This window comes from Melanerpes formicivorus, unplaced genomic scaffold, assembly GCF_026170545.1.
Source record: "Melanerpes formicivorus ecotype bairdi unplaced genomic scaffold, bMelFor1.0.p_v2 SCAF_3, whole genome shotgun sequence".
NCBI classification, from domain to species: domain Eukaryota; kingdom Metazoa; phylum Chordata; class Aves; order Piciformes; family Picidae; genus Melanerpes; species Melanerpes formicivorus.
The window spans coordinates 18,201,124-18,224,088 of record NW_027142355.1 but is presented as its reverse complement, the minus strand read 5'-3'; the positions used below and the strand labels follow the sequence as shown (position 1 = coordinate 18,224,088).

Sequence of the window (22,965 nt, the reverse complement as noted above, 5' to 3'; positions counted from 1 at the left end):
CACTTTGAAAATTTCAAGATTACCCAGTGGTCTGTCAAGTAATCAGCAGTTTCAGTATAAACACCAGTTTGCTGCATTCTTCAAACACAACGTCAAGGACAAATGTACCATATCATATTGAAAACAAAGAAAAGGTTATTCCTTTCCTACTCAGCAGACATTCCTTCATTTTTTTAATTTTTTTTTTTTTTTAAATATCTATAACAGTTACCTCTATGGTTTTGGATCCAGAAAACGGAGAGAAGTGAAGGGCTGAAAAAAACATGCTTTATTTGCTCAAACTGCATTAACATTAGACAATAGATTAATCATCTTCTGTTAGGTGGTAGATAATACCTGTAGCTTTCTCCTGTTCTTACATCAGACACTGGCAAAAATGTTTCTCATAGCAGGGATGTATACCCCGGTGCAGAGTATCAGTCTGTGTATCCCTTAAATGCCATCTAAGCCTTTAAAATGGCACTTAATAAGAACTTAAGGTGCTGTGAAGGCTCATTCACAGTCTCCAGGATGGGATAAATTGCAAACTCTAGGAATTATAGTCAATTACCTCACAAGCAAGATGAAAAGTTTATGGCGGGTATTTTAGGAAGCACCGATGTAGTGATTTCTGTGATTTTTTCTGTTTAATATTTGTTTAAGGAAACAAATATGTAATTTTAATTATATTTTGTATGTTAAACTGATGCAGCTTACTAATTATTTTTTTTCAGCACCCTTCAGCTATCTTGACCATGGAGATTTCTCAGAAACAGGTAATCATAAGCTTCCTTTATTACTGCAGGATACACTAAACACTTAGCTTGTTACTTTCTGGTGTTGACTGTTGCATACTGGCCAGGCTTTCCATGGATGACTCTTAAAATATATCTAGAAAGAATAAGATATGTTTGAATTGTTTGTCAGCCTAACTCACCATATAGTAGTGGGATTTGTGAATGATGTCAAAGCATGTTCATTTTCTGGACACTAGAAATACTTGTCTCTTTACAATCTCATAATACACTACTATTACTATTATTATTGTTATGTTTGTTAGTAGACAAGTGAGATAATGGCCTCATTGTGCCAAAAGATGTGTGCATGTCAATTGAGAACCAGTCCACCTCCTCTAAAGCTGCACTCTAAATCTGGGTGGTCCAATTGTGACAGTCACAGAGACTAATCCAAGTTGGGAATCTCCCAATGGGAAATGGTTTTATGACAGCTGTGAGCTCTATGATGGCTACATGCACATTTGAGAGGCAGTGTGACGCTAGAGCCATTCCTCCCTGTCCTGCAGAGGTGGCCAGAGCAGTTCTGGCACAACACGTCTCCCTCACTCATGACGAGGTATTTTGCCATTCAGGCATGCACAGCACAGCTGGGTCCCATCTCCTCCAAAAAAAAAGGTGGCAGGCCAGCTGGAAGTACTGCGTGAGCCAGTTCCAGCTCAACAGAAAGCACTTGGACCACCCTCATCTCAACAGCCAATCTACTCATACTTTGGGGAGAGGGAAATGAAATTATCCCCACCCTACCTAAGGATCAGAAGCAGAAGACAAAGCATTTTCACACAAGGTCATCCCTAGTTCTCAGATTCTTAACATCCTGGCTATTCAATGACTTGGTTTTACATGTGCTATTAAACCATTATTTCTATTACTTGCTTCTCAATTTTTTCATTACAGCACAAATCTAAAGGTGTAAGGGTTTTAAAAGCTGGTGTCTTTCCAGGACTGCAGTCCTTTTTTCCTCTCTGATGTGTTGTCAGAGATGAGTGGGGACTAGTCAGCTCACACTGAGGCCTGAGAAACATTTTATGGTAAAGGATGAATTTTCCCTTATTTTGTAAAATCTGGGACAAGGCTGAGTCTGCAAAGGTGGCACTGAAGAAGGGAACTTTTTAACGGGCTGCTCTGACAACACTCCTAATTCATTTGCTTTGCTTGATTTGCAGCAACAATTGTACATTGGTTCCAGGGATGGATTGGTTCAGCTCTCTCTGCACAGATGTCACACGTATGGGAAGGCTTGTGCAGACTGCTGCCTTGCCAGAGACCCATACTGTGCCTGGGATGGAAACTCATGCTCCAGATATACCCCCACTTCTAAAAGGTAAGGGAAAAAACAAAACCAGAACAATATCAGAAACAAAACAACAAAACAAACACTGAAAACCAAACAAAATGTGCTGCAAAAGATCTTGATACTTGCAAGAATTTTAGAGGTTCCCAATCAGATCTTGTTGCCTTTTTTACTTAACATGTCATTTGCCTTAAAATTTGATCACACTTTGGTTATGTTTCACATTTCTACTCAAAGAACTGTGAAGACAACATAGCTTTGTTTAAGTGTGTATGACAGTAACTTGGCTACTGCAGGAAATGTCATAAATTCACTATTTTCCTTTTTTATACTAAATGCTTGAAGGCATGATGTCCACAGATGGTGGAGTAGATTGGGGATGACTCTAAGAAACAAGAGCCTCTCTTAAGCTTCTGCCTTTTGCATAGTGCACCAACATGCTTATAAAGTGGAGTTGAAAAAAGTTGTCAATATTAAAATGTATTTAATTCTCTGATCCAAATAAACAAGCTTCTCCAGTCTGTTTTAACCAACTCAGATAACTTAGTTCAAAGTGTCACTCTCATAAACTGAATTTGTGGTCTAGCCATGAGAGGGAGACAGAGATTTAACTACAGTGATTTGATTGCATCAGAAGCAACTTTTCCACAGTAAGAGAAGCTACATCTGAACTTTCTGTACCTGCCAGCTATGACAGGAGCATGAACCTTCATGGGGGGAGAGCACACTGCAGGTTCTACCAGTGCAGCACCTAAGTTGCTGAATGTGACTCTTGGAGTTTTTGACTGGTTTAGCCAGAGCTCTGAGCTCATTCATGGAGTCAGAATTCTTCACAGCATGTTCATTCCCCTTTGGATGAAGCTTTCCTGACTGTAACTCTTGCAGTAAACATTGGACCTTGCAGCCTGAGCTCAGGCTCTGGAACGAGACTTTCTGCCTTAGGGGCTTCAGGGCCAGGACCTGAGCAATTAGACAAACCATTGAAGTTAATGACTCATAGGTTATCGTGTCATGATGACAAGGAATTTTATGTGTTTGCCCTCGAAGCCAAAGCAAACTAAATTCAGAGAAGAATAAATGAAAGGAGAAAAGCAAGTGTTCAGGCTCACTGCAAAGTTAGTGACACATGAGGCTTGCTGAAGCCTGAGGTGGGGCTGGGACATGGAGATTGATGGTCTATGCTTTTTAACAGATGTGGAGTTTGGTGGGAAGGCCAAAAGTCTGTGGCTCCAAAACAAAAGATGTAACTGGCCTTGGGAATCCTCCAATAGATTATTTACTTCTGGCAGCCTGTGCTTCCAGCTTGCCTACAGCTTTACCACAGTGGGCAGCTTGGCCTGGGGAACCTGCTTGAATTGCTGTGCACATGGGAGGTTCTACTCTTATTTTCAGTGGGGCTGAGAGGGAGGAACACATTTTTCTTGGGTATTCAATTCTTCTGTTGGAGAAATAAAACACACACTTTTTTTTTTTTTTTTTTTTTTTTTTAAGTAACACATGGAGAGAATAGCAGGCAAGTTAGTTGTGGTAGGGAGCAGACCACCTCAGATCATTGTCTGAAGCATTTCTTCTGGTCATTAAGATGGAAGATAATTGGATTTGTCAATTTTATGCTACCAAACTAAACAACATGCTTTTATGTCTTTATTTTAATGATTGATTTACTAGTAAGTGTCCTGACCTCAATTTTTAATATCACCTCTTGAACCTCTGTGTTTTTTTGTTGTTGTTTGTTTTTTTTTTTTTTTTCTTTATGGTGTGTAACATTGTTTTTAAGTATTTCCAAGACAATCCACCCCACCCAGAGGCCCATGTCCCATGTTCCTAAAGCAGATGAAGACGCTCTTTATACCACTATATTGCCCATTTTTAATTCTAGGCAGGTTGTTGCCTTTAACTTTTTCTTTTTGCCTTCCCAGTGGTTTTCCCAAATCACAGGGCCTTCTCTTGATGTTGATTGTACAAATCTCTCTAGGCTACATAATGCTTTGAGGGTGAGGCTGGTTTTAGTTAAGACCGTAATTGTCAGCAGTAGGGTGGGATAAATGCAAGTCCACATCTGTTGAGCTCCTCTGTATTTTGTTGTTGAATTCCAGCAATTATGCCTGAAGTGTTACAAATTTGCATGCTCTTCCCATAGGCGAGCTAGAAGGCAAGATGTCAAATATGGAGACCCTGTTGCACAATGCTGGGATGTTGAAGACAGTGAGTATTTTGCACATTTCTTGCTCTTTTCTGTCTTTGACAAGAGAGTTTGCTGTAAGGGTCTCTGTCTATCTGTGCAAACTTGCTGAACTCAACAGAGTAGTACTATTATATCAGTTGTCTTTCTCACACTTTATATACATTACCCCTCCCACAGTTAAACTTTCAGAGATAGGGCTGATAAGGGACAGCCAGCGTGGAATGGCACCTTCGCATCCCTCATTGGTGACCCTCCCCAGCACTCACCCAGGGGAGTGAGACGTGTCCCTGACACAAAATCAGCATACATGGTCCTACAAGTAGCTAATGAAATGCATGCTGTTTCATCTAGAAATGGGAAATAATCCCATGAAGAAGCCTTCAGGGGCAAAAGGGGAACACACCATGTTCTCCCTTTCCAATGCATACACTTGACAGATCCCAAGGCTCAGCTCCAGCTGCCAAACCATCCCCTTCCCGCACCACAGCTACTTAAATACTCCTGTTATTAACAAGAGGCTCCCCCCTCACTTTTCCACACCCTCTTTTCAGATGCCAAAGGGTCTGGCTTGCTCCTTTGGCAACTGCAGCACTTTTCTTACAGTGAGCACCGTGAGTATGAAATCCTGCGGTTATGCAACAATCTCCACAGCAGAGTAAAATAAATGAAAAGCATTCAAAACCAAGCTTGGGTCTGTCTGGGACTTTTCTAGCTGCTTATTAAAATGAGTGACCCAGTCAAAATAATATTGATTGTATCTCTGTGTTGAACATTAGTTTTGGGACCAGCCATGACTTTCCATTGATTTCTGGTTATTTTCATGCCACTGTGGTGCTGGATGCCTGCTGCAGATCTTGGCATGAGTCAATGAAGAAATCAGAGCTGCTTGCCACAGGATCAAAGGCTTAAATCTGTAGGGTGCTCTGAATGTACGTGTGTGCTTGCAGACATAGTTAAAAGGTCTGGGTAAAATCTCATTTCCACTAACTTCAATGAAAAAACTCCTGTTCATTCCCAAGGGCCCAAATTTCCTTTTTTGCTGGTTGCTATGGCTTACCAAATAGTGGCATCTGAGACTGTGCAAAGCTCAAGGCTGTAGAAATTCTAGCAGAAAGTTGACAATGTCACATTTTCCTGGAAAAGTAAGGAGATGCTGGAAGAGTTGGCTTTGCTATATAAATGTAAAATGACTTAGCACAGAAATTGGTATTAATCCTTTGCCCTGATGTAGCACCACCAATCAAAATTTAATCCAGTTTGGGGTGACTCCTGTATGCCAGAAAACCATGAAGCTGACCTGTGCCACTTCAAGTTCTTGGATTATTTATGCTATTTGCAATAATTAATAACTTTATGGCCCCAAAAGCTATTTAAATTGAGCTCTCCACTGTGTGAGATTCCCTTCCAGAGACTTCATTGGCTGCATGAAGTTGTTTGGCTCTGCAAAAATCTCAGTGGCACAGTGAAATAAAAGAAAAACACTTAATGAGGAATGGTTGAATTTCTTTAGATCTCATATATTGACGAAACAATCCAATTTTTTTGTTGTTTTTATTTTTTTTTCTGTTGAACTAATGTTTGATTTAGGAGACATCACTGCTTTCACCTTCCTTTCTGTTATTGTCAAGGTGTAAGAAACAGCTTTTGTCTGATAGTAAGGCAGATAAGACACAGATAATACAGACTGGGGAGGGAAATGGACATACAAAGACAAGAAATTACTCAATCAGGTTTGCAGTAGGCCAAGAAAGGAACCCAGATCTACTCATAGCTCCTTGATTGGTTGAGAATGAACTACAAAGCATTTCAAATTATACTGAAGTAGGGTTAATTTCATGTTACTTTAACTCTGTGACTCCCTTGAAATGTTTGAGATGAACAAACCAGGCCATACCTTTAGCAGCTTCTGCACAGGTTTAGTTGTTGCCTTGCTTAAAGCAAAAATAAAGGTCAGTGTTTAAATTCCTCAAAGGTGAAAGTCTCAACTTTAAAACTGAACAAGCTCATGATATAGATTTTATTGACCTCCTTAAAAACCAGTTGCATTGAAGGAAGGTTAGCAGCCACCTCTAAATCCCCATAGTTATAGTTTAAGCTAAAAGTTAAGTTTCCTTTTGCTTTTTTATAATTCACTCACTCTTATAGCATCTGTTCTGAATCAGGATATTTTCCCATTGCTTTAAAAGCCAGGTCGGGGTTAATCTCCTGTACCATGTTTGCTTTCCAGGCATTAGTCATGAAACTGCTGATGAAAAGGTGATTTTTGGCATTGAATTTAATTCTACTTTTCTGGAATGTATTCCTAAGTCCCAGCAAGCCTCTATTAGGTGGTATATTCAGCGCTCTGGAGAAGAACATCAAGAAGAGGTAAGTTATAGTCATCAAGGCAAGTTTCTTTTGTAGAGAATTCACTTGAGCATTGAAAGGCAGGAGTTATTGGGATTAGTCAACATTTTACTTTTCCTTGCCTCACCTTAGGTATCGCATAGCATTCTGGTATCACCATTTGGGGCATTCAGTGGGGAGAAAAGAAGCCATTTGTTCTATGTCACAAGCATATTTAGATATTTATTTTGACTTGCATGCTCATTCTCTCTACTAAAAAAAAAAATAATTAGACTTTAGATAGGGGTAAAAAATCTGAAAGTATTGAAAAGCACTGAAAAAGTCCTTTTATCTCATAATCAAGATGCCAGCTACTTCTGTAGGCAAATATGTGCTCAAAACTGTTTTAACAAAATCTCAGCTCCATTTAGTGTCTGATTACATTCCCTTACCATGTTAAATAGTGTTACTAAGAACTGCATGTATGGCTTACTGCTTCTCTTCATCTTTTCCCAGTGAAAGAAAGGTCTGTGCAGTAAAAAGCTTTTTTTTTTTTTTAATTTTCTTTTTTTTTTTTTTCTTATTAGTGGAGTCAGAATTATTCTTAAATGGTACTCTGTGCTGATACAGAGATGTCAGGTTAAAGAAGTGCACCTTGCATCTGGAGTAGAAAGTGGTGAGATTTCTGATGGCCCTTAATTCCTGCAAGAGGCAGATTTTGGGTCCGTCCTTGTAGAAAAAAAAAATTGGAAAAGCCGCTAGGTCCCTCCATACCTCCTGCATGACTTCCTGATGATTTATCTCTAAGATAGTGAAAAGGAACTCTCATGGCCAAGAGATCTTGGTTTGAGTGAGTTTCAAACCTCAGGAGTTTTCATAGCTTTTCTCTTACATGAATGATTTTGTGTCTAAGGCCAAATCCTGCTGTGATGGCAACCATGGCAACGGGGAAGGAGAAGGAAAGAGAACTATCCTTTCGAATAAGCTGGTCCCAGGTGTTAGATATGCTTTTTTGTTAAATGTTCTCTCAAGGGAAAAATTAGTTTAAATGACAGGAACTATCAAATACCCAGCCAGTCTTCCACTCTCAATGACAATTCATCCTGTGATACTTAATGAGTGCTGAAAATGTGCTGGTTCTTTCTAAAGGCTGGAGAGATGCAGGCCAGGGCAAGTGCCTATGAAAGCATCACTTCTAGGTCAGATGTGACTCATGGCAGTAGTCCCAAGATTACAACCCCAGTTACATATCAGCCTAGAAAGCCAGAGTAAGGGGAAACAAAGCATGTTCAATTTCCCTCCAGGTAAGACAAAAAAACCCAAACAAACCACAAGGCTGTATATTGACTATAACACTGCAGTACTTTTAATTTACTCCCCTTCTGTTATTCATGCTTTGAATTGGCAAGGAGTCTTTCCTCTGCTGGGAATAAAAGCTTCATTAATGTATAGACACAGTGCTTCCCACAACATGCACTAAACACCAAAAGAAAGAGATTGCTGGTTTGAAATACCATTCTAGCCTCAATTGCAGTCCATACTTTGCTGGGGGGAAGTGATCTTCTGATCAGCTCACCAAGCACACTCTCAGCCACAGGTGGCTGAAGTGAAATTCCAGTTAGAAATGTTATCGGACTTTAAAGACATTCATGGTTTGCATATTCATTTATTCACCTTTAACTGTCCTGTGTAGTAGACTGTGCTTTTCTTCCCTAAGGTAGCAGTTTGCAAATGTACTTATAGGTTTGCGCAGGGAAACAAGCAGTGTACTCATTCAATTCTAACTATGTGTTTAAGACTCATTTTTAAGTAAATTTAAACAGCTAGTTAACAGGTCTTATCTGGTGTGGTGTTTTGTTTTCTTTGTTTGTTTTCTTTATTTTTATGAACATAAATTTATGTCAGGATTTGAGGATACTAATAACTTACTGAAATATTGTATTGCAACTGTAGTATGTACCTGAGCTTCTCAGAAAGAGTTACAAACTTTGCATGAAGCAGCCAGTTCCCTATGAAGACTATAATATCTCTGTATCATAAGAAGTCACACTTTGAAGATTTGAAAGCCCCTTTTGAAGGGCTACTTTTGAGTTTTATCTGTGCCAGTTTAGGGGGAAAAAAGTAATCAGTTGATTTGCTCACAAATCACAGGTTCATAAAAGCCTCTGAAGAATTGTAGAACAAACTGTGGGTCAAATCAACTTCAAAGTTAGAGCAGGCTAACCTATATAGCATAACCTAAATTAAGACTATATAATTTTTTTTTTTCCATGCCTTCCAAAAAGCTAATTATAGCAGTAACCTGACGCCTGCTACTTGTTTGGGGCCAAATGCAAGTTCCCCAGGCACAGTGATGTTCAATACTGCAAGACTACCCAATGTGCCAAGGATGTACTCATTGAGTGTGAGTTAAGGGAATGTGTGCATATATGTAATGATGGCATTTGAAGCTCAAGCAAGCACACAGCATATATCTTTGCATATTAGCAGCTTTCTACAGCAATGTTTACTGTGCCTGCTCTGTTTAAAGAGCCTGACATCTGTTTGTATGAGGAAAGTAAAGCTTTGCTAAAAGACTAGATTAACCTTTGAGGCAAATTTGGAAGAAAATTTGAAGGAAAAATCTGCAGAGAGATTTTCTACATTATAAATGCTAACAGTAGACAAATAGCTTTTTACTACACACTGTTCCTAAAGCTATAGCAATGTTTCTGTTATCTAGCTTTGATAAAATAGAAGTTGTAGTGAATGTTCTGCAACTCCTTGGGGTGGTTTTGTGAGTTTTTCATTCATAATTACAAGATCAAGTATCTTAAATATAGTGTATAGCTATTAGTTTTGTTTGTCAGTAAATTCCTATAGTAACAAAATTTCTAGTATTTTGACCCAGGGCCCAAAGAACTTGGACTCCTGAGCAAACTCATCTTGAACATCTCAAATCATCATACAGTGAAAAGAAGGAAAAAAAAAACAAAAACCAAGCAAAGCAAAGAAAAAAGGGACATTTTTTGGTTTGTTTTTTTTTTTTAAGAAAAAGGTATCAATCTAGAAATGTCACATTTTCAAATGCATGAACCTAAAATTAAATTTCTAATTTCATATCTGTCTGTCTAAATAAATGGCTGGGTCTATAAAGATGTTGCAAAATATCTCCTCCTCTAAGATAGAATAGTGTTCTTTGAAGGTTAAAATGTTAATCCTTTGTTAATTTGGGGATCCAGAAAGTGAGATTTCCAGGTTTTCTAATTTAACATATAAGCAGAAATTAATTAATTGGTATTAGAGCCTAATTTTATGCCTTTCAAGATAATCCAAATATCATCAGATTAATTTACTTTCTTTTCAAGGAACTTCAATTTGACAAAAAAAATACCATATGTGACAGAAACAGTATGGTCATATTTAATGTGTTGCTTGATCTTTACTCAGCCTTTTCCTTACCATATTTCCCATCACAATCATATTTTCTGCTCTATTACTGCAGCAGATTTCTCAAATAACACTGTGCATTATTTTAGTGCATTCCTTAGCAGTGTAACTTATTGTGATGATGATACCATGCTTTGCAAATGACTCCATGCACCTGGAACTTAGGTTATGGACATTTAGTTCCAGGGCTGGAACTATAATGTCTCAGCAAGTCTTTAAACCTGACTTTATTAATAGATGACTTTGCACTGTTCAGGACACGCAGTAAAGCTTCCTGAGGGAAGGAAAAGGGCAAAATCCAGACTAGATGGGAAGCATTTGGCCCAGCAGGATGTTCCCGACATTTCACCCTTAGGGTCATAGTTCAGAATGTGACTTCCAGGCAGAGAAACCTGTGGGGAGGGACAGGATCTCCTATGGTACAGGAGCTGTCACCAGGTCATTTTGCTGCCTGTGGGAGTACATTTCCATGTAGTTTGGGGCCGTTTTAAGGTCAGAAGTCAAATATCTAGTGCTTTTGTGTTTAGTGCTGCTCACACAATTGATCATGTTTGTTCCTGTGCATGCAGGGCTAGTCATTGAGATGAGGGAGGGTGTTGCAGTGGCTGGAGTTCATTAAAAAAAAAAAAAAAAAAGTGGAGGCATCATCTATTCATAATGTCTTAAACTGATGAGTTTTTCTGAAGCTTAAATCAGATATTTATTTCTCAAGAAAAAGAATGCTATGTGGTATGTTATTTATATAACACGTGTCAGGACTGCAAAAAAGAAAATGCTGCACTCCCTACAAAGCCATTAGTTTTGCTGCCTCATGGCTCTGAAAAGTATTAGCCCCTCTACTTTTGGCTGCAGCTCCAGATCTCCCAAGCTGCCACCACCTTGTGCAGGGAAGAGAACAGACCATATGGTCTGAAGTGAAAGAGTAGGTGCAGATCACATTTAACTCTTCCCTTCCTGATCTATTCATACCTGGGGGTGAAAAAAGTCCACCAAAAGACACTCCAGTTTCTTCAGTGGTTATCACCCTTTCCATATTCCTGCTCCACAGCCCTGCTCTGTGTATTTCTGAAAGAACCAGCTTAACATCGTAGAAAAGAGATGTTGTTTTCATTCTGCAATTTAGCCAGACTGAGAAGATATGTTTCAATTTATCCAAGACATAATTTCCTGTATCTTTTTGTGGCTGGAGAGCTCAGTGTCATGATGGCAATTTTCTTTTTTACAAGCATCTGGTCAGCAGCATCTTGTGAAAAAAGGTCACAAATTCAGTGCCAGCCCTGACATCTAAGAGTTGGATGAGAATTGAGTAAGGAAAAGGACGTACACCAAGGACTGAGTTTCCAGTAGTGCATTCTCCTAGAGGAGTGTAGTTCAGCGTTTCAATCTTTAGGTCAATGTAAAGAGATAAAGAGAGTGGGAAAAATAAGAAGAGATTCATTCTGCAGACTAGGGACTTACTTATAGCTCTCACATTTTAACTCTTATTTTATTTCATGACTCTGACTTTTGCTTATTTGTTTGCCTTTTTTTAATTTTTTTTTCCTTTTCTTAATAACTTGGGATTCTAAAGGAAGACCAATATTTTCTAGAGTCTCCTGGAGGGGGGTGGGGGGAAGCCACTCTGAACTGAAATGCAGCATGTGACATTTCTGCTTTGATTTGGATATACTGAGGGGTAAGACTTTAAATCTTGTCTCACAATAACAAGTTAGTTTCACTTTGAAGATAATGGGAATCACGCTTTTCCATGATGACATTGTAGCAGCAATACATTCATAATTTTTCCTATAGTTTCTTGATAAATTTAAAAATATGTTAAAAAAAAAAAAAAAAAGACAAAAAACCCCAAAACAAAACCAAACCAAAACTCTATAGCTGTGTTGGACTTAAATGATTATTTTCCCAGTACAACACAAAGTCATACGTAATAGTAATGCTGAAAAAAGCCTCCCAGAATGATACTTTTTTCCTAGTCATATAGTGAGGATGAAGAAAATATCAGAAAAACAAAGACAAATTGTGAATTCTCAGCAAATGTTCCTCACTCTCCTTTCTTCCCCTCTCAATTTGTTCAGGGGTTGCAGCTAACTCATGATTAGTCCAGCTTTACCTCTAACATTTTTTCACATGTTGATTAATGATGGAAGGCAGGCTTTGAAGCCTCTTTCTTCTCCCAGACAGGTGCAGAGTTTTAACTGTGAAAGAGTTGACATGTGAATTATTTGTAAAGGGGGAGCTATCTAAACACATCATTAGCAAAGGACAAAAGGCATTGACCTAACCTGGTGCCACAGCACTTTCAAATCCTTGGTTGTTTTCCAACTTACTGATTGTTTAGAGATTTGCCATCATTATTGACAATACCTGTTTTTCCTGCATTGTTAAATTCAGGTTGTGAAAATCAAGTGTTTGATTTGTATGGAGATCTTTTCCCTTTGTCAGATATTGCCAGTACCTATGGCATCTACTATAATTTGGGTAGTGTAAAATGTTCTTATCATGAAGGATGAAAAGAACAATTTGCTGATGAAATATTGTCAAAAATCTTCTCCCACTCCACTAAGAAAAGCAAGTGAATGGTAATCAATTGCCTAATTTGTGTGGTTTATAATTTGTTCCCTACTGAACAAAACTATGCCACTCATGTTTAAGTTTTATTGCATGTTCAAATTAAATCACATGTCAGCAAGCTTTTATGAATTAGAGCCTTTGTGCTTCTGAAACATTAAATCCTATTTACAAATATTCTAGGAGCATTATTGACTATGACGTGGAATGGGAAGCAATGAATCCACAGCTGCCCAGAACAAAATGATGCCTTTTATCTAACTGGTCTTTTCACTCTCCTCAAAATTTAATAAAATATGTTTTACATCTATAGGTCAGGAACCAAAGAGCACATTAAGTGTTCAAGTGAAAGGTTAAAGATCTACTACCAAGTAATGAAATGCCAGGTGTTTATGAAACTCCAGAGCCCTGTGGGGGTAAAAGTAGAGAGGAAGGATGGAAAGAGTTTTGAACCTATGGGTAAAACAACATAAACAGGATACAAAAAAAAAAAAAAAAAAAAAAAAAAAAAAAAAAAAAGTGAGGGGGGAAAACTGTAATGAAGTGTTGCTGAATACATGTGAAATCAGAGCCATAATTTCATCCTGCCAGAGGATAAGAAAGGAATGAACAATGCAGGCACGGAGATGGAGGAGGTGACAGTCACTGTAAATCAATATCCAAGGTTAACACAGAACATTCTGTTAGAATGCTACTTCATTAAAAATAGGAGTCATGATGGTCTGGGATTAAGGGACACAACCAATTTAGACTCCAGTAGCTTTCTCTGCAGTATCCCAAGGCAGATGGGGGTGCAACTCCATCAGTTAACACATTTACGACTAGAAAGTGACGGCTGCTACACAAATGGTAAATAGTTATGAGTGGCAGGAGGATGGGCTTGGGGGTCTAGTGATTTTTTCAAGTCTAGATCTGCCATTATTCTGCCTTCCTTTCACTGAAATAGGCAAAGCACTAGTGAGGGCTCTTTGGACTGGCACCCAGCCAGTTGAAACAGCCAGCTGGAGATGTTCCAAGTGTGGGAGGTACACAGCTGTCAAGATGCTCTAGACTACAATACTGGCAGAGCCACCGAAAGGCAGATGCTACTGCTGCAATTGGATCAAGCCCTGAGCTCAAAGAGATCTGTCCTGTTTTCACTCAGACAATGTGGGAAATTGGTCTTTGCATAGTGCCTTATGAAACTCAAATGTCTGGAAATTAGCTGCTTCTTCCCATGCTTCTCTCTGAACTTCTCAAATGTGGGTCTTCATGTTGACATGAAGCCTGGGCAGAAGGGGAGCTTGCTTGTCAAGCCTGCAAGTACTTCCTTCTGGTTCCTGCTCCTGCTTCTCTCTGTGGAGTGCAATACCACAAGGAAATACCTGCCCTAGACATATTTCTGCCTAAAGCTACATTTTAGTGGATTCATTTACATGTATTATGCTCCTGTTTTTACTGTAAGAAAGGTACATTTGTTTGGACTGAAGTGTCACTAGCTAATAAAATTGAGAACTACTGCCCTGTGCTGCTTCTCTGCACTTTCCTGTGCTTGTGGCTTGACCATGATTCCTCTGGTTTAAACTCATTGTAGTAAATCAAAAGTGCTCATGTAGCACCTGTTGTCAGAACAATCAATTTTCCAGGAATTTCCTGAAATTAGTATGATTTCACCCTGCTAGTGCCAAGTAGGCATGCTTATATAAAGTTTATAAACAAGGAAACTAAAGCTCAGAGTTGAGCTAACATTCAGCTGGTGGCAGGATCTGAAAAATACTTGGCCACAAAACCAAACAGCCAAAGCAATGTTCTAGCCAGACTTCTGTAGCAGCTGACTTCTTGTCCCTACTGAAGTTATATTAATGGTAGTACACAAGCCCATAAGCATCCATCCACATATCTATCTATCCACCTACCTACATACCTACCTAAATACTTGCCTACCTACCTCTCTAACTTGTATGTTAGTGTGTTAGAGCTGATACAGTAGCAAGATGAAATCTCTCTCTGTGTGTGCATGTGTTATTCATATGTGCATTGCTTTTCCTGGTGACCTTAATCTTTGAAATTATTTAACTTTTCCAAAGTAAAGATAAAAGCCCTGGGAGGTCATTTTATCCATCTCTTTGCTTTGAGAGACTTGAAGGTAAAATACTAGCGAATTAGAATAATAACAGATGGAGAATCATGTGTATGTACATATTTTTTCCCATGGAGTAGAAGAGGGAATCACATACAGATTTTTTACATAAAGAAGCAGTGTGTAGCTTACTCAGTGTGAATAAATCTAATTTAGTCATCTTTTATGCCTCCCTGATCTTCACCCTCTGAAGTTTGCTGGAGGGTCAGATGTGTACTCCTGGAAATTTTCCAGATTCTATGTTGGTTTTCTCTGCCCTCGCTTCTTAAACCCACCACTCAGCCTTGTGCTGTAGTTTTTTAACATTATGACAATGCCACCAGCAGTGCTGCGGTTGCCTTTAAGCCTTTGGCTTTGCTGCAGGCTGAGTGAGCACCACTCCGGGTCCTTTGGTGATGTTACGTGCTGCAGCCTCTGTGTGGCAGCAGAACATAGCATGCCTGTGAGGTGACAGCTTTGGGATAGACCCGGATCCTGTTCCTCCTGTTTAGATGACATTTCCTCTGTTCATATTGCGCTCATCACCTCTTGTCTTGTCACTGTGAAAAATAAGACTGTCCCCATCTTCCTGAATACCCACCCTTTAAGTATTTTTCAGCATTGATAATATTTCCCCTCAGTCTTCTCTAGGCAAAAAGCCACAAGTCCCTCAGCTTTTCTTCATAAGACAGATCTCCTAGTCTTCTAATTAACTTTGTAGCCCTTTGCCCTTTCAAGCAGTTCCCTGTCCTTGAGCTGGGGTGCCCAGAACTGCCTTTTGTAAAATCCAGTTGAAGAAGATCTGAAACTTTAGAAATCAGTAGCAGTATTTATTTTTAGTGTAATAGGGCCTCGTGTAATAGGGCCTCATGTAATAGGGAAAGCACATTGGTATACTGTGTTTATATGCAATATGTATACTGATATATATTACAGATACTTCAAGTAGAGGAATTAAAAAATTAATGGGATTTGTGACACTACACAGCTCCCCTTCCTTGAGAAATGTAGTCTCACTTGTTTCATAGTGGTGTGATGAATGTTAGTGTCTGGCCTTTCAGCTACACAGCATGTGTCTTTTACTACTGCATGGTGAGATGTCAGTGATACTGATGCTGTAGTTCAGGGCAGAACTGAGACATTGAAAGGATTTCCTTGTATCTGTCCCATTTGCACATGCCTCACCATGTGCTGGCCCTTGAGGGATGGGGTATGCCATGTGCCAAGCCTTTTCTCCGACTTTGTATAGCACTGGTTCTGTTTTTGTTGATGTAACTCACCTACTATATTCTCCTTTGTCCAATCTTACAGCTGAAGGCTGATGACAGAATCATCAAAACAGAGCATGGGCTGCTGATCCGCAGCTTGCAAAGAAGGGATGCAGGAGCCTATTTCTGCAAAGCCCAGGAGCACACTTTTGTCCATACCATTGTGAAGCTGAATTTAAACGTCATTGAGAATGGGCAAATGGAAATCACTCAGAAAACTGAGGATGAGGAGGGCCGGATCAGGGATTTGCTGACAGAGTCCCGGCTGAGGTACAAGGACTACATCCAGCTTGTCAGCAGCCCCAGCTTTAGCCTGGATGAGTACTGTGAACAGATGTGGCACCGGGAGAAGCGGCGGCAGCGGAACAAAGGTGGTGCCAAATGGAAACATGTGCAGGAGATGAAAAAAAAGCGAAACCGAAGACACCATGACCCAGCCAGGCCACCATCCACATAATTTGTAAATGCTATTTAAAGAAATGACATTTAAAAAAAAAAAAAAAAAAACAACAAAAAAACCAAACAACCAAACCCACAAAAAACACCACCAAACACCAAAAAAACAGCCAACCAATCAACCAAACAAAGAAAAACACAAAGAAACCATCCAATAAAAAACAAACAACGTACTGTGTTCTGTGTTTCTGCATCTTGCCTATGAATTTGTGTTGTTTTTTAATGAAATCAGATAAATCACCATCACTATTAATCTGTATGAGACTCTGCAATGGGATTCAATAGCAAATGAGATGTTCCTTATTGTAGTAACACACACCAGGCAATAATTTCAAATGCATTCATTAAAAAGAAATGATGTACACTTTTAGCTAAGCTCACATAGCCTAAGGCTACTCAGAAATGTGTTTTGTACTGCCTGCATAATTTTCACCTAGGATTTAGTATCCATGTTCCCATGTTATTATTTGCTGCCATGTTCCACCCCAGAGGTGGCTACATTTCAGGGGAGGACAGATGTATTTATAGTCCTTTGGCATCTTTCTGAATAAGAAACATGGTAGAAATGTATGACAGATCTGTAAAACTACCCAGTAATTTATCCATTGGGCTTGTATACAGGAACATGAGTGGAGTTTGATAGCACAGAGAGGCACAGCAAAAAATCAAATTAAGTATTGGCTTAAGAAAAAAAAATCATTCTTCCCATTAAAAAAAAAAAAAAAAGAAAAAAAAAGAAAGCATAACCATAGTTTATAAGAAGGGAATTATTGAGTGTTGCTCATTAGAATTTGAGTAGCCACCAGTTTGCAGCCCATCTGCTGAAATGAAATATTGACTAATCGAAACTGCCATCAACTTGCTTGGGAGTAAATATCCTAAGTGGTGCATGGGAGGTATGCGCACAAATTCTATTATCAAATAATGGGATTCCTGCCTGCACCTCTCCTGCTTCTTGAAAGGTTTGACTCTGTCTGTTTCTCTGGACCTTTGCTAGCTTTGTCTTATGCAAAGGAAAAGAAAAATAAAAGACAACAACAAAGCTAAAATAAAAGACGATGAGGGAAAATATTTAGTGGCTGAGACCAGCGCTCTTGACACGGAACTGACATTCCTCAGATGTGTGTATTCTTTGGGATTTTCTCCCAAAGGTCTTATGTATTTTTCAGTTGAAAATTTGCATTGTTGGAATTAACAATTTTATTATAATTAAATAAAACAAGAGTTGTCCATGTGTAAATAAATCTTGTAAGTTAGAAATTTGCTGTATACCATATTTTCATTTGTAAAGGGTTCTTTGTTCCTTGGTTTATATTTTGGTTTTAATAGTGTAAATCTTTCTACATAATCAAGAAACACTGGCTTCATTCTCATGTATTTTACATCATTGTGATTTTATGGAATTTATTCCTGATATGCAGCAACAAACACAAGCTCAAAATCAGGCCTACTGTCTCTTCCCATGAGTCACAGCCCCCTTTTCGTCTCTTCCATATAACCTCCCTCCGTTTTGCCTTTCACGCCTTTTTGAGTGTGAAATGAAAAATTAGCCACTTCCACACATGGAAGAGAGCTTTGATGGATACCAAAACAACAGACTTTACTGTTTCTCATACATTCTACAGATCTTGAGAGCAAAGTCTGTGGGAAACCCGTGTAATTGGTGTGCACCTCATTAAGGAACCAAAAACATTGGCTCTAAAAGTTGTAAATTTGCCCTTGCCCATGCTAGTGTTTGTGTGCGCATTCAGTCCCTGGTCTGTAATTGTGTAGATCCAATTTGCATCGTTGTTCATTTCCTCTCTGTTGAAAATCAGATATGGCAAAGTGTTTGTCAGATTTCAGAAAGGAATCTCATCTTGCCCACATTTCTTGTAAAACCTGAAAGCTGAGTTTGCATGTGTTGTATAAAAGCCAGCGATACCATATGTGATTAATTTTAGATGCTTTTTTAATAGGAGATATATGAGTTAATTAGGAGATATTAGATAGCATGTGTACAATGCTTTGATAGTGTAAAGCACTGAGTGCTAAATATTGTAAAATATGTCTGTGGGAAGGAGGGAATTACCCGACACAGGACCTTTAATTAGCAGAGAAGCTGACGCTGAACATACTAACCTGTCATGCAGTACCTTGAGAACACATACAGATCTTTTGGGCATTTTGTGTTGTTTTATTATTATTTTTTTTTCTGCAAAATAGCATAGGCCAGCCATTTCACAAGGGGCTTATCATTTTGGTACTTTGATTTTAAGGCAAATTAAGGCTATTTAAAGGGGGTATGGGGAGGGTGGTGGTGGGTGGGGTATGTATTAAACTGCTAGATTTAAAGTACTATGAGACAAGGGTACTCATTATTGCTGGAAGGTTATGTTGTCACCATAGGAGATTTTTATCAGTCCACAAAGTCCCATTTCTCCGACTTAGGTAAATTTACCTAGGGTAAAATGACTGGAAACACACCAAGGCTATGGAATAACAGGTGGTCTGCATTTGAATGCACTGACAAAGGACCTTCTCCTCAGTGGTGACACAGTACTTCAATGATTGCATTTCAGACAACTGTCTTCACTGCCTATTTCATAAAAAAAAAAAAAAAAACAACAACCCATAATCAACTACTTCTTCCACATGTTTTTTTTCCTCCATGAAAACTAAATCATCTGATGTATGATTAGATATGACTGGGGGTATGTATTCTTCAAATGAATGCTCCTCACTGACTTTAGTAGAAGTCTGGGATGACTAAGGGTCTCAGTGCTGGGAGCATTAAATTTAAATGGTTGAATTAAAATGTTATTACTCTTAAAAACAACTTTCATTTCTTTTATTTCAAATACAGTTGCAATTAGATTCTTCTTAGAGAAATTACCTCATCGGTTGGGGTGCAATGGTCATATAAAACCCCAAGTGAGATATAAAGCCTCTTCCATCATGGGAAATAAATTCAGTATTCTCCAAGCCCATGTGCTCGATTGGGTTCATGCCACCCTAGGCAGCATATTTAATAATATTGTGTAGATAAAATCTGTATTTTGATACATTGGGTAAGATGTATGCTATAATTGGCAGGGCTAGTACAGCCGCTCATGCACAGCAGGTATTACAGATGCAAGGAGACCAGAGGACCTTCGGGACCAGGGAGTGACAGGGATAGATCAGGGATTGATGCAGGAGGTAAGACAGGGCTTTGTTAGAGAGAACTCATCAATGCAAGCCTACAACTAGGAGCAGGAGGAGCAGTAGGTCTTTCCACAACCTGCAGCCCAAGAGAGGGGTTCAGAGAAGGTGAGATATCCCAGCAATTGTAACAGGAGAAGGGAAAAGAAAAGAGAAAAAAAAAAAAAAAAAAAAAAAAAAAAAAAAAAAAAAGACAACACTTGAGTCTGCTTAAATTTCAAATTAATGATTTGGGGGTTGGTTGGGCTGCTGTGAGCTATACTATGAGCCACAACAGGCTCATAGCTAAAATGAAACGGAGTCTTGCCTCCTTCAAGAGCTCCATAAAACTGAAGCTAAATGAAGTTTTGGTCCAGAGTGGAATAAAGTTGCCTCCACCCTAATAACTGTAGGTTTTAAACAGATCCCTTAGTGCATATGATACAACATAGATATCTATTTGCATATGCATTCAACTGGGAGTCTAATTATTAATGCATTGTCTTTCCCTTCAACAAAACCTTTGCACTGACCTTACTTCAGCAAAAGGTCAGCACTGGGCTGAACTGAAGTGGTTTTAAGCAGATTCTTAGAATAACTATCACAATGTGAGCTCTAGTTATAAAAATGCTGAAAACTGACGTAAGCTTTAAAGCCCAACAGGGCCTTAAACTTTGTAGTGATCTTACAGTCAGTTAAAATAAAACAGAAAATGGGATTAGCAGGAAAAGAAATAAAGTATTAACACTTATTGTGATAAACTAGTTCCGTTACTGGAAACTGTTCCAACAACAGGTGTGAATGCCTATTCATGACACAAGCAAATCCTCTTCTCTCCAAGCAGTTGAACTTACATTGCTTGAAGTATTTAAGAACCTGAATGCTTTCCTGTTCATACATAGTTTTGGAACTGGTTCTTATGTTACTCATAATGAACTAATTAGGTTAAATGTAACTGATTTCCTCTGGTTTATGTGCTTTTGAAATCAGAAGAGCTCTACATTTTGAATGTTACGAACCTTTAAATCTAATCATTATAGGTACTGATCTGCATTTAACATTTCAGGTAATAAATAGTCACTTGTTATTATTGTTACTCATTATTCATGTAATGAGCCCACATCTCATATAATATTGTCTTGATATTTAATAACAGCTACTTGAAATTGAGTTTGCTAAAGTTTTGTGATGTGAGCACATTTTTTATAGGAATTCATACATAAATGTTTTATTTTCAACTAATTTTGCAGAAAGTTAATTTGCAAAAGGCAAAACTAAACTTTTACTAACAGAATAGATGACAATTCTCCTGGAACTGAATCGTAGCCTAAGTAGACAGTAGTCTACTTATAGCCTGGTAGTCAAACAGCTATGTGTTGCTTTGTGGAGTGTGTTGGCCTGGTTCTTCTTACACACAGTTGGTGGAGGAGATGTGGAGGTTTAAGGAAATACATGTATGAATGGAAAATTAAGTCCTCATGTCTCTCTGATTTATTCTGTTACATTTTATAATCTTTCAATGGCCTTTATTGTAATATTTTACCAGAGCCCTGCTAATATTACACTGAACTAGGCTTCTGTTGTTAGCTGAAGTGTGACTTTTTTTTCAGTTGTAATCCAGATTTTGAGGTTTATGATGTGAGTTCATAAGAGTAACAAGAAAAAAAAACAAAACAAAAGAGGACATGGGAAAGAGTTTAATTATAAATTCTGCAAGGCAGATTTGTAAGGTTTTATTTCTATGTATTAAAATAGCTGTTATTCTGAAATGTGTTAGAAACATCAGCATTTGTTTTCCTTTTTCAGTCAGGTAAGGATACATAACAAAATTGTAATCTTGAGTTTATCACTTGCCAATATATGGATGAAACATCTGGGCTGACAGTTGTAGAGAGATGGGGTATATTTGCTTTTTTTCCCCCTCGAGTTTTTGTTGGTTTGGTTTGGTTTAGTGATGGTGGTTTGTGTTTTGGGTTTGGCTTTTGTTGTTGTTGTTCTGTTTGTTTGGTTTTGGTTTTATTTGGGTGTTTTGGTGTTTTTTTTGGTGTTTTGTTCGTTTGTTTTTCGTTCCACCAGTTAAGCCTTATGGCTCCTGACATTGATACAATCTGGTCTGTCAGGTAAATCCTCTTTTGTATGGAGGAACACCTCAACATCCCCACAAAATCATAGTATCACAATCTGCCTCCAGACAATGACTTTCCTAAGCTTTTGCATTCATTGCAGCTGCAAACCAAGCACTGTGAGGTAAGTTTGAGAGCAGATGGGAAACTTTTGTGACTGTTGCTTGGAGCTCTCCTTTATCTTTTTGCTTATGTGTTCACTGTATAAAATCCTTCAATTTAAAATCTAAGTATTTTAGAATAGAATAGAATAAACCAGGTTGGAAGAGACCTTCAAGATCATCGCGTCCAACCTATCTTCCAACACCACCTAATCAACTAACCCATGTAACCAAGCACCCTGTCCAGTCTCCTCATGAACACCTCCAGTGATGGTGACTCCACCAACCTCCCCGGGCAGTCCATTCCAATGGGCAATCACTCTCTCTGTGTAAAACTTCCTCCTGACCTCCAGCCTGAACCTCCCCCGGTGCAGCCTGAGACTGTGTCCTCTTGTTCTGGTGCTGGCTGCCTGGGAGAAGAGACCAACCTCTGCCTGCCTACAACCCCCCTTCAGGTAGTTGTAGAGGGCAATAAGGTCACCCCTGAGTCTCCTCTTCTCCAGGCTAAGCAGCCCCAGCTCCCTCAGCCTCTCCTCATAGGGCTTGTGTTCCAAGCCCCTCACCAACTTCGTTGCCCTTCTCTGGGCACGCTCTAGCAAGTCAACATCCTTCCTAAACTGGGGGGCCCAGAACTGGACACAGTACTCGAGGTGTGGCCTAACCAGTGCAGTGTACAGGGGCACTTGTACTTTAAAGCATAAGATTTTTGATGTGATGCAAAAAAACAGAACACTTTGAGGTGATTTTTTCTCCTTTTGTTTGATATGGGCTGCTGCTTCATAGTTTCAAACAGGAGAAGCCAAGGAAATAATCTGTCTAGCCATAGAAGGTTGCAATAATTGTAAGGAGCTCAGATGCATCTTAGTTTTGGTGGTGTTTCAGATTCTACTCCTTTCCTTTTACGGTATTTAAGTACTTTGGGTAGGGGTTTGGGAGTGGACCTTGTTGTTGTTTGTGGATTTTGTCTTTGGTTTGGTTTTGTTTGTTTTCATTTTGACTTGTTCTCTGTGTGTTTGTGTTTGCTTCTTTTCGTTCTATTCAATTTTTTTAATGCTATTCCTCCTACTGAAAGGAATAATGCTCAAAGCCAGATGTTTTTTGGTGTGCACCATATGATAAAGGAGTCAGAGGAGCACAAGGTTTGGGCAGGTATTTTGGTATGGACAACAGTGTATTTTCAAAG

General features: G+C 38.9%; 1 protein-coding gene across 3 annotated transcripts in view; it reads left to right on the top strand.

Moving 5' to 3' along the window:
- Window positions 1–21,237, top strand: part of SEMA3D (semaphorin 3D) — a 148,649-nt gene extending 127,412 nt beyond the window's left edge. For all 3 annotated transcript variants that reach the window (XM_068167895.1, XM_068167904.1, XM_068167912.1), the window contains 5 exons: window positions 714–755; window positions 1,940–2,097; window positions 4,208–4,272; window positions 6,480–6,619; window positions 15,984–21,237. In XM_068167895.1, coding sequence (XP_068023996.1) covers window positions 714–755; window positions 1,940–2,097; window positions 4,208–4,272; window positions 6,480–6,619; window positions 15,984–16,397 — 819 coding nt within the window. In that variant the 3' untranslated portion in view covers window positions 16,398–21,237. The remainder of the gene's footprint in view (window positions 1–713; window positions 756–1,939; window positions 2,098–4,207; window positions 4,273–6,479; window positions 6,620–15,983) is intronic.
- Window positions 21,238–22,965: the final 1,728 nt, after the last annotated feature.